Source organism: Pongo pygmaeus, chromosome 7 (assembly GCF_028885625.2).
Source record: "Pongo pygmaeus isolate AG05252 chromosome 7, NHGRI_mPonPyg2-v2.0_pri, whole genome shotgun sequence".
NCBI classification, from domain to species: domain Eukaryota; kingdom Metazoa; phylum Chordata; class Mammalia; order Primates; family Hominidae; genus Pongo; species Pongo pygmaeus.
In genome coordinates this window covers 22,069,714-22,087,772 of record NC_072380.2, presented here as the reverse complement: position 1 = coordinate 22,087,772, position 18,059 = coordinate 22,069,714, and the positions used below count along the sequence as shown (strand labels likewise).

The following is an 18,059-nucleotide window of genomic DNA, read 5'->3' as shown; positions in this document are numbered from 1 at the left end:
CTGGTTTTGTTGACAGAGATATATCAATCACATTATACTTTTGAAAGAAACTGAGTCAGACTCTGTGCAATGAGAAACAAGTCAATTTGATCAGGTGGAGGGGCCCCTGTCATTCACGGGCTTTTAAAGAATGTTTCACACATCTTCACGTGTTTTGAGTGAGACATGTCCTTGGACGCACACTGGACATGATTGCTGAAGCCAGGTCAGTAGAAACCATTGAAGTTTTATTGGCGGTCACAATGCTTACACTGTATGCAGCAAACACCCTTACAAGTCTATCCGCAACCTGATCACGCAAGAAAGGATTCATCACACAGTCGCCAGAGGAGAAGGAAAAAAAATTAACAGGCTTGTTTCTGGGGGTAGAGGAGAGAAATAAAAATAAAACCTAATTGATGAGTGTCCCGTGGGCAAGAGCTGAACTAGAGATGTGTACAACTAGCAGCAACAATTGTGGAAAAAGTACAAGGCAAATAGCTTTCTCCATTAATTTTCCTCTGTAGGTTATTATTTTTTTAATATTCAAAACATTTATTATGGTTTTCATTTTATAAAAATGTATATTTTTTAAGGGGTGGGAGAATGTTAAATACTTCATGCTAGGTAGACCTTGTTATTAAGAACCCTTCCACTGTAGTAACTTCCTCCAGTTCATACATTCATGAGTGCAGGGTACATATATAAATATCCACACGCATACATCCACACACACTGCCTCGAGGGCTGGGGAAGACTAAAATTTATTGGCCACACACAGCAGGGCCTCTGGTGGACTCACCCACATTGCTCCCCAGGAGAGCAGTGGGCTCACTTCCTTCTCTCTGGTCTCTCCCTTCACAGAGACCAAGAACCCTACAACATGTCGTTAAATCCAACTTTTAAAAGCAAGAGGCATCTGTCTGAGGATGAGGGTAAGCAAAGTAGGAAAGAGGATGGAGATAAGAACACCAAACACTTTTAGCTGGAGTTATTTATCACTGTAAGGGGCTAGGGACCCAGGGCAGAATCTATATGGTCCAAGGGGAGGGATGGTGTTCTGGCATGGCTTAGAGTTCCTAATAACAAGGGTTAATACAGTAACAGGAATTGATCATTTCTGGGTGAGGACAGGGCAATACGAAAAAATATACATTTGGAATTTTAGCTTTTTTTTTTTTTTTTTTGCCTCTCTACTGTGTCACTAAATATATCTCTGCACTCTCACACATCCTTGTCCAGTAAAGCTTCAGGCCACCAGAATACACATTTTCTTCACTCGCATACACAACCCCTCACATCAGCATTGGTGCACTAGACTCTGTAAAAATTTTTCAGTCACACTTTTTGTTTTTAAACTTGAGTCAATATAAACCTTGTTCAAAATGTTATGAAAAAATGTACATGTTTATACAAGGCAGGTTGTGGCAGGACACTAGGGGTTCTCCCCACTTGGGTGGCCCCAGGAGGAGAGGCTGGAGTCTCAGTTTGTATCTCTTATCTCCTCCCACCACCCTTCCCACCCAGTCCCCCAGGAACCAGCAGCGCCCTGCCCCCTAGTGAGTGCACTCACACCCCTATTCCCTGGGGAAGTAGCTAGTTGACCTTTGCCATTTTCCCCACACCCCTGGAGAAAAGAGCCAGGATCAGCCAGGCCCTCTCCCTTGCAATTGTTCGCCCCTCTGGGCCAAACCAAAGGGACGCTGCTCTGTACAGGTAGAGTCCAAGGAGGTGTCAGCTCATCATGTCATTGCTATTCACGCCATAAGTGGAATTCTTCATCGAGTCGTTGACTTCTCGACGGAATGCTGACAGGTTCTGGGTGAACCTGCAGAGAGGATGCATGTGGGTTGGGGGAGGAGAGTCGGGGGGAAAGGTATTTGCCTAACATTTTTTTTTTTTAAAGCATGGGAAGTAGAATGTATGAACTGATGGGTTCTGTTTCAAAGATCAGTTAATTTCAGTCTTAAGACTCTAAGAGAAAGCTGGCTTAGAGATCTGGTCAAATCTGGGGCCCTGAGGGCTACCTTGGGCTCATGGCAGCACAAAAGAAATCTCACTGACAGAGGCAGGAAGTTGCCCTCACACGTGAGGGCAGTAAGCCAATGAAGCCATCTCATTTCTTAATGCAGCAAGACCAGGTGGTGAAATGCTATGCTGTCCAATAGGGCGGCTGCTAACCACATATGGCTACCGAGCCCCTGAATTATGGCCAGTGTGACTGAGAACATGAATCCAAATTAAATACAATTTAACATTCAGCTCCCCAACTGCATCTGAATTATAAATTAAAATGCCTTGTTTTAAATTAATTAAAATTAAATAAAATTTAAAAGTTAATTGCAAAGCCCAGATACTCAATGCAGTTACTGGAAGGTCCCTAGGTGTGTTTGAAACAATCTGGGTATTACAGGAATCTACTTTGTCAACTGTAAATTTATGAAATCTAAATACAGATCAAGTATTTCTGATGAAAACATATGAACTGAGATATGCTGTTAAATGTAAAGTACACAGGATTTTGGAAATGTAGTACAAAAAGAATGTGAAAACCCACAATTTTAAAATATTGATACACAGAATATTTTAGATACAATGGGTTAAATAAAATATATTATTAAAATGAATTTTGCCTGTTTAACATGGCTCACTTTTCTATTGGATTGCACTGCTTTAGATGGCCTCCAAACACAGATGTCAAAGACTTTAAAGGAACTGCCTGTTTCGTTGATTTGAAAAATAGCAATTGTCTGAGATTTCTAGGCAGGACGCTCTATACTCACCTGTCTCTGTTTTTCGTAAGAAGATTTCGCTCGATGCCTTCCATCAGGTTCTCAAAACACAGGTGCATGGCCTGCTGCTTCTCTGGTGGCTGGCTGTTCACGATACTGTTCCTTAGGTCAGAAAAATACTGTGGGGCAAGGAGTGGAATAGAAGGTTAGAGAAGCAGGGGAAGGCAGATTAGCCCTCCGTCATCTGCAGGGTTGAAGAATGTTCTTCTCTAAGGAGGAATGGAATGTCTACTAAAATTGGACACTTAAGAAATTCAGGCAAGCACTTGTGGGATAATATGGCTTCATCCTACTATCAAGAATTTTTAAATTGTAAAGCACTTTAAAAGGGTCATCTGATCCAGACCTTTCTTTTACCGGAATCTCAAGACTTGTTTATAGCAGAGCTAGAACTAGAACTTAGGTCCTCTGATACCCAGGTACATTATTTCCTTGAAAGGTTTCTCTTACTGCCTAAGGGAAACACTCCTTTATCCTGTGTCTGTGAGCTACCACACGTGCTGACTTCTAACAGTTAAATGAGTATGTGATACTGAAAGCACAAATGGGACATGCTCAGTAAATGACCCATTTTCCCTGTTTCACCACCGTGGGGTGTTTCTATACACATTTCTCCCAGTGCTTGGTGATAGCAAGTGCGTGGTTGCCACTGCTTCTGGGTTGGCACCAGGGAGCTGGCTCTCTCACCTTTTCATTAAGCAATATCAAGCCAAGTAGTGGTCGGGACATAGACCACTGGTTCCTACAGTCTTCAAAGATGATGATGTTCAGCACCGTGGACAGCATCTGAAAATGGAGAATTTCAGGCAGTGACCTAATGTACTGCTACCCAAGATAAAACGACAGATTCCAAATACAGGAGTACATTAGGCTGAAGGCCTTTTCTGTATAGGGTAAATCAGACAAATAGTTTGTGAAGCTTCATCTGAGTCTTCTATTTCAAGGTCACCTTTTCTTCTAAGATACTCATTTCCTTTCTCGTTCTTAAAACTGGTTTGAACTTCACTTACAAATGGATCCTTCCAGGTCACCCTGGTTGTGGGGAATGGGATGGGGTCACGTAAACAAAATTACAGTAAGCAAAACCACCTCGCATGATCCCTTCCAGGTACTCGGAGTTGACAGCTTTATGACATCTTGTGAATGTAATGGAGTCCTGAATTATTTCACTGCTTCTTTAGAGAACGGTGTGGACAAAGGTAAGACTGGCTAAAATCTCAATAATTACTGATCCCATTTCCTTATCTATTTTCATCTAGCGTGTATTTCTGTAAGTTACTTCAAGGCACATACAAATAAAATAAGGGCAAGCATATGGTTTGATCTCTCTGTGGCCAGTTATTTCCTTCTGTCTTGCATTCTTCTTCCTGTTTTGTAAACAGGAACACAAGCCTTTAGAACGCCAGATGCTGCTAACTCCTGCTCTATTTACAGCAGTGGGTGAGCAAAGTAATTTTCACATAAAGAGGATAGTGATCATGAGACAGGTCCAGGGCATAGGGGTCACTGTGACACTCAGAAGAATAATCCAGAACCTGAGTTTTTTCTACATCCAGTGATTACTTGGCAAACTCAAAATCCACTGCAACTTTAAGACACGGACTTCATCTCAGCAGCAGGAACCTGATGAGATGTTATGTTAATCGTGTGTGGGCTCCCCTGTCTTGCAGAGGTCCTTCCTCTGTCGGACACCCCATCACTGTCTCCTAAGCCTCCACTTTCTTACCTGCTGGATCATCTCTGGATGCTGCTGCATGATGTGCAGAAAGCGGTCGCTCTCCTGGTTCAGGGGTGTGGTCCTCTTCTTGGTGCTGCGTGACAGCTGCTTGAAGAGGTATGTCACAATGTGGTCCAGGCAGGAGCAGCAGCCTGTGCATACCATGGTGTCTGCAAGAAAGAAAGGTAAGGGTAGGACAGAGCTGCTGATGGTGGCCTGGACAAATATGGACTATCTTTGGGTGAGATCCATTATGGTACTGTGGCCAATTCAGCCAAGGCGGTTGCTCAAGATGACTCCTGTTAACCTCTTACCCTCATTGTACAGTAGGGCTCAATTTCTAAGTTTGAAAGTGAGTATGTGGTAATAAAGAATATTGAAATTATTGGCTCAATGTGTTGTGGACGTACGTACGTCTTCTGCTTCACACAAAATAACAAATAGTTTGATTCAGCAAGTGCTGCTTTTGTGCCAGATATTGTTCTAAGTACTTTATAGGTGTTATCTCTGATTAATCCTCTCAAGAACTCAGGAAGTAGGTTTTCTGTTTTACACATGAGGAAACCAGAATTAGGAGAGGTTATGTACTGGCCTAAGGATCAACTGCTAGTAATTGCAGGAGCTGTGATTAGAATCCAAGAAGCCTGGGGTATGAGCCTACACTCTGAGTTACCAGTGGGATGTAATTAAACCCAGAATGATGTAGCCTCTGAATGTTTATGGTTTGTTAGAACAGGGTGTGCTGTATTATCTGTTTATCTCCAAAGCATCTCTCGGGGGAGCTGCAGACTCATCTATGCGTCTTTACAAAGGGAACAGTACAGCACAACCTGTGGACAGAACTCTGATGAGGTAAGGCCAAAGCACTAAGGGGCTGAACCCTTAAAAGAGTAAACAAGTCTCTGATTCCTACGGGACTGACAGTTTATGCAAAGGTCCCTTTACTTTCTTTTTTTTTTTTTTTTTTGAGACGGAGTCTCGTTCTGCCGCCCAGGCTGGAGTGCAGAAGTGGCACGATCTTGGCTCACCACCGCCTCTACTTCCCGGGTTCAAGGGTTCAAGTAATTCTTCTGCCTAAGCTTCCAGAGTAGCTGGGACTACAGGTACGCACCACCACGCCGAGCTAATTTTTGTATAGAGACAGGGTTTTGCCATATTGGCCAGCCTGGTCTCAAACTCCTGACCTTGTGATCTGCCCGCCTCAGCCTCCCAAAGTGCTGCGATTACAGGCGTGAGCCACTGCGCCCGGCCAGGTCCCTGTATTTTCAATGAGACATAAAAAAGTCTTCCAAAGCAAGGGCTGATACCTTGATTGGACTGTACTAGATATGGCTATGCACCCTGATAGAATGACAGCAGAAGTAAATGTGTATCAAAGTGGCACAGAGGCATGGATAATTCACCACAGTTGACAATCCAAAAGTCAGTCTATGTGTATTTGCAATATATCATCACTATTTGGCAGGTGACTTAATCTTCCTACTTATGTTTTGCTCAGCCTAATATAAAAATGTGTTTTATTCTCTGAACACATATACCTACTAAAATTGTTGGGCCAGGCACGGTAGCTCATGCCTGTAATCCCAGTACTTTGGGAGGCCAAGGCAGGCGGATCACGAGGTCAAGAGATCGAGACCATCCTGGCTAACACAGTGAAACCCCGTCTCTACTAAAAATACAAAAAAATTAGCCAGGCATGGTGGCGGGCGCCTATACTCCCAGCTACTTGGGAGGCTGAGGCAGAAGAATGGTATGAACCCGGGAGGCAGAGGTTGCAGTGAGCCGAGATCACACCACTGCACTCCAGCCTGGGCGACAGAGCCACTCTGTCTCAAAAAAAAAAAAAATTGTTGGAAGGTAGCCTAGAAACAAAATGGTTGACAGGAACCATATGGACTAGGATGAAAAAACTTATGGAGCTAGCTGCATGAAACCTTTCCCCAGCTTCCACGGCCCTCAGGACAGAATTCAAACAGCCTAATACGGCTTACAGGCGTGCCCCCTTCATGATCTCCAGATTTGCTCCTGCTTATCTCTAAAGCTTCATTTCATTCCTAACTCCTCTGGACTAGTGTGCCAGCCATCTGGATTTCCTGGTTCTTTCTTGCCTACAGGTGCAAGTGCTTGCTGTCTCTGCTGCTAGGAACCCTCCCTGGCTAACCAGGGTAACATCTGTCCAGCTTTTAGGTTTATGCTTTGATGCCAAGTCTTCCAGCCAGTCTTCCTTGATCCTGACCTCCTCACAACCAAGACTCTAGGTATTCTTGAGGGCTTGTGTAGCACTTTGTACTCACCCCTACTGTAATGTTTAAGTGGTAAGTATGGTAAACAGGCAGTTGTTTGTTCATGTGCCTGTTCTACCCACCAGATAAGCCCCTTAAGGACAGGGACTATATGCTGTTAATTACCGTCTCCTCAGTGCTTCTACAGGGCCTTGTACTTAGGAGAGGAATCAGTGAGTGTCTGCTGGATGAGCATGTGCTGTGCATTATATACTCTATTGTTATGGCCAAACCCCCAAGGCAGTGGTGATCTTTTTGGACACTGGGGCAAGATTCTCTCTTTCTGTTTAGTTAAGTGGTAAAAAACAAACCCACCAACTCACCCACCCACCTCAGGTGCTTACCAAGTGCAGTAAGTCCTTCAGAAATGGAAGAGAGAATATACATGATGACGTGAGGTTCCAGGCTTGCAATAAAGTTCATATGGTCCTGGGTCAGGACTTCCAGTAGTGAATAATAAGACTGGCTGAGCTTGGGGTAATCCTGTGGGAGAGGAGGAGGAAGAAAATCAGCTTAGGCACTATGCACTCCAGCATGCAGGGTGACAATCTTAAATAGCTTAGCTCCTTTTAGTTGGGAAAACAGAAGACTTAGTTATAGCAAAAGGAGCTAGCTTACATAGTTTCTCAAGAACAGTGTTCAATCAGGGTCTCAGGTTAAAAAGGCTGAATGTGATGAGGAACAAGATTGTGGCAATGCAGTGTAAGGCTTACCAAGAGATCACTGTGGGGAATAGAGAGGAGCAGCTTGATGAAGGTCTGCAGAGCATTGTCCAGGGCATCGTCTCCATAGAGACGAAAGACTCCGAAATTGACATAACTCCCACTGAGAGCAGCCTTCAGCATGGAGAAGCAGATGGAGATGCCCTTGAGCTTCAGAGCATAGACCTGATCCTTTGGGACCTCTCCTAGTGTCAGGATGCGATTGCCTGAGTAGACATGTCATATATGTTTATTCAACCACATTAGAAGCACTCGTTTAGATCAGCCTTCCTACTCCAAAGGCATACAAATTCCAGCAGGCCCCTGGTGACAGGTGGCACTCTAATGCACATGTATTAGCATACAATAGGAATGCTGTCCTGGCTCCTGCCAGGGCTGGCCGGAGACCCACATGCTGCTTACAGTGTGGTGACTGAGCTGGAATTAACTTCTAGAGGCATGATTATCTGAAGCACTTACCATACATTGTTATCATCTTGCTGGTTTCTCGGAAGAGTAGGATGCCATTGGGGGAAGAGACATCAAACTGGAGTCGCTGGGATCTGAGCAGAGAGCACAGGAGGAGAAAAAGTCAGAGGTGTTTTCTTGGAAGACTGGGGTACTTGAGGCTCTCATCTGAGTACCTTGGGTGATCCTGCATTTACATTAAGATAAGCAATTGCCTATCCTAATATGTGAATAACCAAGTTATAGATATTTAACCACGAAGTAGCTTCTATCTTGAAGATCAACATGCTAGATTCAGATTCTGCTGCTCAAATTAAAAACATTTATAAGAAAAAAAAAGCAGCAGTAGATAAAATTACTATTTGAAAATTCTCAACTGTATTTGATTAAAGTATACTTTCTTTTTTTTTTGGAGATGAAGTCTTCCTCTGTCGCCCAGGCTAGAGTGCAGTGGCGCGATCTCGGCTCACTGCAACCTCCGCCTCTCAGGTTCACACCATTCTCCTGCTTCAGCCTCCCAAGTAGCTGGGACTACAGGCGCCTGCCACCACGCCCGGCTAATTTTTTGTATTTTTAGTAGAGACGGGATTTCACCATGTTAGCCAGGATGGTCTCGATCTCCTGAACTCGTGATCTGCCTGCCTCAGCCTCCCAAAGTGCTGGGATTACAGGCGTGAGCCACTGCGCCCGGCCTTGATTAAAGTGTACTTTCTACCCGTCGCCTCTTGATACTAATGCAGAGCCCTTCAGCCATTAGTTAGCATGGACCTTTATGGCTTCAGTGGCAACTGAGGGAGAGGGGCCAAAGCATTGTTACCATTTTATATGAAGAAAAGATGCATAGGGACTTGGAATGGTCCAAAAGAAGCCAGACAGAGAAGGCCATTTGTAACCATCTTGGTTTTAAGTTCCTGACTCTTTTGTCTGCTCTACATTTTGATGAGCTTTATTAGATTCAAGTTGGTAAGACCTCAAAAGCCCAGAAGTCCTTCCTCCTTCCTCCCCCCACCACACTGAATCCATCAACATCTAACTCTAAAATAAACCCCAAATCTACCTTTCCCTTACATTCTCTCTGCTTCTACTCTTACCTGCCTTTAGGCCCATTCTTCACATGGTAGCCTTTAAAAAACTTAAATGAGATCATTTTAATCCCTTGCTGAAAACACTCTAGCGGCTTCCCATGGCAATGAGAATAAATGCCCACTCCTCACTACTGCTGTGCGAAGGCACTAAATGATCTGGCTCTGCTCACTGGTCTGACCTGCTCCCACAGCCTCCCCCCACCAACCAGGCTCCTGCCACAAGTCCCAGCAAGCTTGTCCTATCTCAGGACTCGTGCAGATGTTTTCTGTTTAGAAGACTCCTTATCTTTGCAGGGCTACCGGAATCTTTCTTGTCATTTAGATCCTAGTTAACATTACCTTCTCTCAGAGGTCTTCCCTGACCCTCCTGTCCTTCAATTCCCCTCTATTTTACTGCCTTGTTTTATTTTGTTTCATGGCACTTAGTCACTGGAAAGATCTTCCATACTTGTTTTTATTGTGTGTCTTCCCCACCATTTGTAACACCAAAGAGGGTAGAGATTTTGTCTGGCATAGTGGCTAGGAAAGTTTGGCAAAGAGTAAGTGCTCTCAAATATCTATTTTGTAAATGAGTAACTCTTGAATATAAGTCTCCTGGGAGGTTATAGCCTCTTTAAGTATTACCCACTCCATAAGGTTGTTTTAAAACTCATTAATTCTGCTAGGCGCGGTGGCTCACGCCTGTAATCCCAACACTCTGGGAGGCCGAACTGGGCGGATCACCTCAAGTCGGGAGTTCAAGATCAGCCTGACCAACACGGAGAAACCCCGTCTCTACTAAAAATAGAAAATTAGCCGGGCGTGGTGGTGCATGTCTGTAATCCCAGCTATGTGGGAGGCTGAGGCAAGAGAATCGCTTGAACCCGGGAGGCATTAAGTTGCAGTGAGCCAAGATTGCGCCACTGCACTTCAGCCTGGCAACAAGAGAGAAACTCCGTATCAAGCATAAATAACTAAATAAATAAAATAAAAATAAAAATAAAGAAAAAAAAAAACCTACTAATTCTCTCAGGACTGCAATGAGAGACCAATGCCCATACCTGAAATTCTAGGAAAGCTAAGGTGCTAGACTTTTCTTTTTCACTATCCTTAATTTGTTTTGAAAATCTTGCTCACTTTTTAAAAGTAAATTTTTATTGATCCTGCCACAACCTCTCTAATAAATACCTTTCTTAAGAAAGGGTATTCTAATACCTACCATATCCTTCTCAATGTCTCTAACCATGAAATGTGATGGACAAGGCACCATTACCAGATGTTAACTTTTATATCTGTGGGCAGGAAATCAGAATCTTGGTTGCCAAATTTACTTCTCCTAAGAGTAGACATCTGGAGATTCTTTTTATTTTATTTTACTTTTTTGAGACAGGGTCTTGCTCTGTCACCCAGGCTGGAGTGTAATGGCTAATCTTGGCTCATTGCAACCTCTGCCTCCTAGGCTAAAGCGACCTTCCTACCTCAGCCTCCTGAGTAGCTGGGACTACAGTTGTGTGCCACCATGCCCACCTAATTTTTTGTAGAGGTGGGTTTCACCATGTTGCCCAGGCTGATCTAGAACTACTGCATTCAAGCAATCTGCCACCTCGGCCTCCCAAAAAGCTAGGATTACAGGGATGAGCCCCATGCCCCACTGGAGACTCTTTTTAAAAGTGACCTATTGGATGGGCGCAGTGGCTCACGCCTGTAATCCCAGAACTTTGGGAGGCCAAGGCGGGCGGTTCACGAGGTCAGGAGATCGAGACCATCCTGGCTAACATGGTGAAACCCCATCTCTACTAAAAATACAAAAAATTGGCCGGGTGTGGTGGTGGGCGCCTGTAGTCCCAGCTACTCCGGAGGCTGAGGCACGGGAATGGCGTGAACCCGGCGGGGGATGGAGCTTGCAGTGAGCCGAGATTGCGCCACTGCACTCCAGCCTGGGAGACAGCAAGACACCGCCTCAAAAAATACCAAAACAAACAAACCAAAAAAAAAGTGACTTATTTCCTGCAGTTGACTATGGTTTTGTGTAGTTAGGAATACTATTCTTTCACACAAACAAAAACACAAAAACTTTTCGAATTTTAAAATGCAGCAGTGAATCTTATTATTTCCCACAAACTGCCCAAAGCACTAGATACAGCAAATTCTCTCAGATAACAGGGCAGATGTGCCCTTGCAAGCTCTGCCTCCTGCTTACCTATTATGAACCAATTCAGCCATCAACTTGAGTACAGGTGTGGTACAGGCTGGATCATGGTACCAGAGCTCAATTGCCCGTTGGAGAATTGGCATATAGGATGGATATCTGTAAATGAGAAGCTAAGGAAAGATTTCTGATTCCAGAAAGGTACAGAATTTAAAATAGTTTTTCAGCACTAGCCAAGCACAAACTTGTCAAATTACAGTTAAGTTCCTGTCTCTTGCTTGCTAATCTTGGAGTCTTTCTAACCAGAAGATACTAAAGTGATTTTGTGTTCTTTAACCTGTAAAAGGCATCTAATAATACATTTTAGTTTACATAGTGCCTTTCTTCTGAAGAGCATGATGTATTTCATATTGTTATTTATCCTTTCATCACTTCTATGGTATTATAGGTGATCAGCTCATTTCCTTTACATAACTATTAAAGAGGCACCTGGATTTGAAATAATCTTCACAAGGGTATGAAGTCAGTAAAGTTAGACTTCCTAATTTGTAAAAGCTGTTTTTTATTTTTATTTTTTTATTTTTTGAGACGGAGTCTCGCTCTGTCGCCCAGGCTGGAGTGCAGTGGCGCGATCTCGGCTCACTGCAAGCTCCGCCTCCCGGGTTCATGCCATTCTCCTGCCTTAGCCTCCCCAGTATCTGGGACTACAAGCGCCCGCCACCACGCCCGGCTAATTTTTTGTATTTTTTAGTAGAAACGGGGTTTCACCGTGTTAGCTAGGATGGTCTCGATCTCTTGACCTCGTGATCCGCCCGCCTCGGCCTCCCTAAGTGCTGGGATTACAGGCGTGAGCCACCGCGCCCGGCCTTTTTATTTTTTTCAGCAGACTGAAACATCTCTCTAAATATAGCAAAACCAACAGTTCCACAGTGGTATATAATTCCACAGGCATTTATATTTGAGATCCAAAAGAGAAACTGGGAGACTACCTCATTCATGTTCTAATCTCAGACAACCTTATGTCTGTCATAAGGTGGCTTCCAGGACACATGCAGGCCTTCTGGGTAACTCTTCATCTTCTCTGCCTCACTACCCTCCCTTCCCCCAACACCGTCTCTGGACCCCATCACCCAATCACACTCCAGTTAAGGCAAGCTGTAGTGTGCTCCTAGTTTGAGTTAGGATACATCCATTCAAAGAGCATCATGAAGCTGGTCTTGGCATTGAAAGCGAAAGCGATCCCTCTCAGGTCTCTTACTAGGCCAACTAGAGTTCGCTGTAGTAGAAGGCAAAAATATGTTAAAATAGAAGAAAAGACAAAACTAACAATCTGATGAGGATTCCACACATGTATCATCAAATTCTTCCTCTCACAGTTCAACATATACTCCTTCTCAAATATTCGGATTCAATATCTTCTATGCTAGAATGGCATATTTTCATTCTAGCAGTGGAAGTTTGTTTTGGAAGTTTGAAGTTTGTTAGCTTTGGAAGTTTGTTATGCCAAGAAAATTAGCTTTGGAAGTTTGTTTTGCCAAGAAAATACGTTCCTGCTTCGTAGCAAAAATAGAGGCTGATAAGGTTGTAAGACACTGAAGTAATACATCACATGTAAAAAGTGAAAAAGCTTTGAGTCCACCCAGGGAGGAAAGCAGGGGAGGGAGGGAGAGGGAGAGAGAGAGACAGAGACAGAGACAGAGACACACACGGCAAAGAAACCAACTCAAAAAGCCAGAAAAAAGCAAAAAAGAAAAACAGAAGTCCCAAAGAAGAAGAGGTAGAAGAGCCATATATACCCTAAAGGAAGTCAGATGCAGGCCCTGCCAGGAGGAAGACAAAGGGGAGTCTACACAGCACCTCTCTCTTTGGGTGGGCCATCTAGATGAGACTGTGTTTTATCAGTACTCTCCATTTGCAGAAAAAGAGACTGAGGCTTAAAGAGGCCAAAAAACTTCCCCAGTCATGTTGCTAGGTAGTAGGAGGGTCCAGATCAGGACTCATACATAATACCAAGACTCCAAATCCAATACTCACTCTCTCAATAAAACTTTTACCTGGGACATGAACAGCAACAAAACTACTATAAAAATCATAGTTTGCAGTTTGTCTCCAAACGTGGAGACAGAACAACAACAACGACGACAAAATGTGCTCAAGAAGGTTGTATATTTGGGGATCTTGACATATTTGGCAAAAACGACATCACTTCTGTTAACAGTCTGCTTGTAAGCAAACAGTTCTCTCCTAAGCTGATACCACAAGCTCAGTTTTCCAGTCTAAGACTTGGTCAGTCTCTTAAAAGACTTTACATGGGATGTGACAAAGAAGTGGGTGACAGCTGTAGTCCATTACCAAGGTTGTTCTTTTGGTTAATTTTACTTGCTTTACATGAAACTAATACCATATAATGGGAAAAAGGGCTGATATTCACTGATATCCCCAAATCCTTGATATTGGTTGATACTCTAGCCTAAAGTTGCTAATATGTTCCACAATAACCCAAGCTTTGAATCTCAGACCCTAAAATACAAGTATAAAGGGGAGAGAGGGTTGCATTAAGTGGTGTTGCTTTCTGTCTACACTGCTGATTTGTAGATGGAAAAAGAAAAGGCTAAAGATGAAAAAGGAGAGCTTTAGAATGGTATTTTTTCTGGCAATACCCTGGCTATCTGGTAGGTCTACCATTCAGCCTTGGTGCCCGGAGGAATACTGTAAAAAGTCCTACCAATAGTAACATCCTGGTGTCTTCTGATTTTGACACAGAGATCTATACAGGTCAAGAGAACAGTATGTATGAAGTAAAAAGACGAAGAAAGCAACAATCAAGAAATGACAATTCTAAGAGCTAGAAAACAAGAACTTAAAATTCCATATATGTGGAAATTCACTGGGCATCGTGTCTCGTGTCTATAATCCTAGCCACGTGAGAAGCTGGGGCAGGAGGACTGCTTGAGCCAGGAGTTCAAGGCTTGCAGTGAGCTAGGATCATGCCACTGTACTCCAGCCTGGGCAAGAGAGTCAGACTCTGTCTCTAAAAAAAATCAAAAATAAAAACCCATATATGTGGAAATTCTTAAACCTTTCTAAGTGACTCAAGTGTCAAAGAAGAAATCTCAATGGAAATTAGAAATCACAAAAAACTGAATAATGAAAATGTTCCATACTAAAATTATGGATTCTGAAGATCTATTTCACAACAATGTAGAAATACTTGAAATCACTGAACTGTACATGTAAAAATGCTAAAGATGGCAAACTTTCTGTTTTTTACCACAATTTTAAGAAAATCTAACTTGTCACTAATGAGCAGTATTAAAAATGAAAATGGATGCAATTAAAGATAAAACCGAGATTAAAAATGCAGTAAGAAAACCGTAAACAACTTTATGCTAATGTATTTGAAAACTCAGACAAAAAAAAAAATCCTAAGAACTACTTAAGTAAATACATTGTAATATAAAAATAGAAGTTTACAAATCTATACTGGTTCTGCAATTCCAAAACCCTAGAAGTCCAAGATATTAAAAAAAGCTAAGGCAGTGGATAGTTTATGGTCAAGCAAGATTTTCAATCAGAGACTGCCCTAAACCAGAAGCTGATTAATTACTGGGTGAAAGACTCACTCACCTTTGCCTCCTGCTCGTTGAAACTATTGGTGCTAAACATCTGGGCCACAGCCTCAAATGCTGCTGTGAGTGGCAGCATGAACTGCTCATACTGATCTTCATCCTCTCCTGTAAAGGAAACATCCCAGGGTGTAACCCCAATACCACGAATTCAAAGCTGTGCACATATGGGAAGATGGGATGAAAGATGAGCAAACCCAGGAGAACTCAAGGGGGTTCCTTTATTATCCCAACAGGTATTAGTAGCAATTGAAGAGTAACATGTATATATAGAAACAGAATTTTTAAACTAGAAGATGACAACAGAAATCACCTAGTCTAGGCTAGGTTTGTTGATGCTGAGCCACAGTATCAAGAGATTCATATGTGTGTAAGGTACTATGTTATTTATTTATTTTTCCTTGCTGAGAATTAGCAAGTCAGTGGAGAAAGGACTGAAGCTGGTGCGTGAGAACTAGATGAGACTCAAACTTTAATGGGTACGGAGGTTTCATTCACACTTAATTTTTTAAAAAGTCATCTTTCATAAACCTAGAAGGTTTTATGTCATTTTAGTAGGATTAAATTTAAACAGCTCGAAATTAGAGTAATACCACTGAGCTGTAGTTATTAACTGACCTGAAACTGCTAATATCACCACTACTGCTACAAAAGTGATTAAGCCGTTCTGGCTCATCTGTGCTAGAAAACTGGATAATAAAAAGTCGTGTTGACTGTTTCAAGTGGGTTTACACCTCATTGTGGGGTGGAGAAGTTATCTGGCCAAAAAGATACATTTAGGAATCTCAATTCCCTTATTTTAACACCCGAGGAATGTGAAGAGAATTTTAAAGCCACTGCATATCAAATGACAACTTCAGGAGCAGACTGTTACTCTCTTCCAGTTATAAGGACCTCGACAGCATGATCTGTTCTTGGTGAAATCAGGCTGTTATTTCAGATAGTTTTGTTACTGTTGAAAAAACAGAAAAGCCCTCCCCAACATCTAGTTTTCAGTCCTCAAATAAAAATTTAGAATAGTGCCAGATGACTTCATGAGCCACTACGATTTCTTACGGTACCTAAATCCACCATGAGGAGACGCCCAAGTGCTGTGTAGAAGGTAGTCCGACACCGCATGTCTGTCAGGTTGGACTGATTGTTAATACCCAAAAATGAAAAGTGCTCGCTCTATTGAAAAAAAGAAAAGAAGTTAAAGGTAAAAACATGAGTTAGAGGCAGAATGCAAGCCAGTAATCAGAGAATTACTGAGCCCTTTCAAGCCAATGGTTATGGAGTCATTCCTTGAGGATCTGAAGGTTTTTTTTTTTTTTGAAGGCAGGCTACTGTTGTCACTACTATTAATTTATCTGCAGTATGAGTAGCAGTAGGTGACTTCACCATAACTCAGATCATCTGGATCTCAAAGAGCCACTCTGATGACAGTAAGTATAATCTGGCAGTGTCGTGGGAATCAGGCCAACAGTCTTTGCTGTAGCAATACCCGGGACCTCAATTTACATATCTCCTTTATGTGTCGAGAAAGTGTATGTGTGGGTGGTAGGAGGGCCAGGAAAAAAAGCTAAAATCACTCACCGTGTGATTGTTCAGCATGAACTGTACCGCACTAAGCTTCACTAGCTTCCTTACACTACTGTACGTGAAGACAAACGAAGAAGGTCAAGGAAAGTGTGAAGCAGACTGAAACTCTAAGGCAGATGGAAACTTTCCAGAATAAAGGACAGTTCACCCAAATATCTTATTTTCTAAAAAACACTTGAGTATACCACTGCCAAATATGAAAAAATGTGTTCTCTTCTAAGCACTATTTAATCGATAAGAAAACACCTATACTGGCCGGGTGCCGTGGCTCATGCCTGTAATCCCAGCACTTTGGGAGGCGGAGGCGGGCAGATCACGAGGTCAGGAGATCGAGACCATCCTGGCTAACACGGTGAAACCACGTCTCTACTGAAAATACAAAAAATTAGCCGGGCATGGTGGCGGGCGCCTGTAGTACCAGCTACTTGGGAGGCTGAGGCAGGCGAATGGCGTGAACCTGGGAGGCGGAGCTTGCAGTGAGCCGAGATCGCGCCACTGCACTCCAGCCTGGGCAACAGAGCGAGACTCCATCTCAAAAAAAAAAAAAAAGCAAACACCTATACCAAACTCCTATTTGTAAGAAAATAGAATAAACCTAGCAATTTCCCCAAATAATCATGAATAGCCTAAAAGGGCTTTTCTCAGTGGGGGTTCCAAGGGAGAATTAGGCCCTAAACTCCTGCCTAAGAGGCATATATTGTGTATAATGAATGAACTTCTCTCCTATTTAGAATGGTACTAGTTATATACCGTATTTGGAAAAGCGAGAAGAAAGTCACTTCAATAATTTTACAGGGTTTACCCTTCTTGTGGACCCCTGGTTGTGAAAAGCTGCCCTAGAGCAATTCAAACTTTATAGCAGACCTAGTTCAAGTCAAGAGGAAGCATAGTCATCACTTCAATCACAAAGCTTGGAATCAGGATGTTTCTACCAACCAGCTGATGGGACAACCTAAGAAGGAGTTTGTCTCTACTACGGATACTAAAACCTTGGTCACACAGAGTGTGTGCCTATGAGATGGGGCTACTATGCACTTCTGGAACTTAGGAATAGACAGGGATAAATCTGTACTAAACTATCAGGTCAGGTGTCAGCTCATTTTTGGGGTCTGAAATTATTCCTATATTCTGCATGGGCATTGGCGCTTTTTTGGACTCCTAGGAAAATGGAAGATATGTGAGTACACACTAAAGCTAAACTGAAGTGGGAAGAGCAGGAGGCCATGATTCTAAGACTGTGGCATGCCAGTTTGTGTTGTGCACAGAAGCTAGCTTAGAAAAGGATATCCAATGGAGAGGTCATTGAGAAGCTGTAGTGTCTTGGAGGTGATTGGTTCACAACGGCCCCAGTACTTCAAGTTGGTGATGCTGGAGGACAAAAAGAAAAAAAAAAGCAGGAGACCCTTTTGATTTGCTGGTTTCCTTGAGGGCTGGGAGAAGAAGAAAGTCATTCATCAAAAGTCACCACACATCTGCACCACCAATTCACAGACATCACGACCACAAAAAAAGATGGGTAGGAAATCTCTGTACTTACATTTGGTTGACTAGAAAAATTATCCTTCAGATAATCTTCACTACTTGGTTCCAAAGCTACACTGGCCCATACCCAGGCCCTTGGAATTCTGGGGCACTCCAGGGCTGATTTCTGCAGCAAGGGTAAGAGATTTCTGCGGCAGTGATAACATGCAGACGTATGC

General features: G+C 42.9%; 1 protein-coding gene across 1 annotated transcript in view; it reads right to left on the bottom strand.

The window, feature by feature from the left end:
- Positions 1 to 206: 206 nt before the first annotated feature.
- Positions 207 to 18,059, bottom strand: part of XPO7 (exportin 7) — an 86,198-nt gene continuing 68,345 nt past the window's right edge. The window contains exons 16-28 of the mRNA XM_054498063.2: positions 17,647 to 17,727; positions 16,354 to 16,417; positions 15,840 to 15,948; positions 14,780 to 14,886; positions 12,340 to 12,428; positions 11,204 to 11,311; positions 7,952 to 8,034; positions 7,484 to 7,698; positions 7,115 to 7,253; positions 4,498 to 4,658; positions 3,459 to 3,557; positions 2,763 to 2,890; positions 207 to 1,807 (exon numbers count right to left, since the gene is read on the bottom strand). Coding sequence (XP_054354038.1) covers positions 1,714 to 1,807; positions 2,763 to 2,890; positions 3,459 to 3,557; positions 4,498 to 4,658; positions 7,115 to 7,253; positions 7,484 to 7,698; positions 7,952 to 8,034; positions 11,204 to 11,311; positions 12,340 to 12,428; positions 14,780 to 14,886; positions 15,840 to 15,948; positions 16,354 to 16,417; positions 17,647 to 17,727 — 1,477 coding nt within the window. The 3' untranslated portion in view covers positions 207 to 1,713. The remainder of the gene's footprint in view (positions 1,808 to 2,762; positions 2,891 to 3,458; positions 3,558 to 4,497; positions 4,659 to 7,114; positions 7,254 to 7,483; positions 7,699 to 7,951; positions 8,035 to 11,203; positions 11,312 to 12,339; positions 12,429 to 14,779; positions 14,887 to 15,839; positions 15,949 to 16,353; positions 16,418 to 17,646; positions 17,728 to 18,059) is intronic.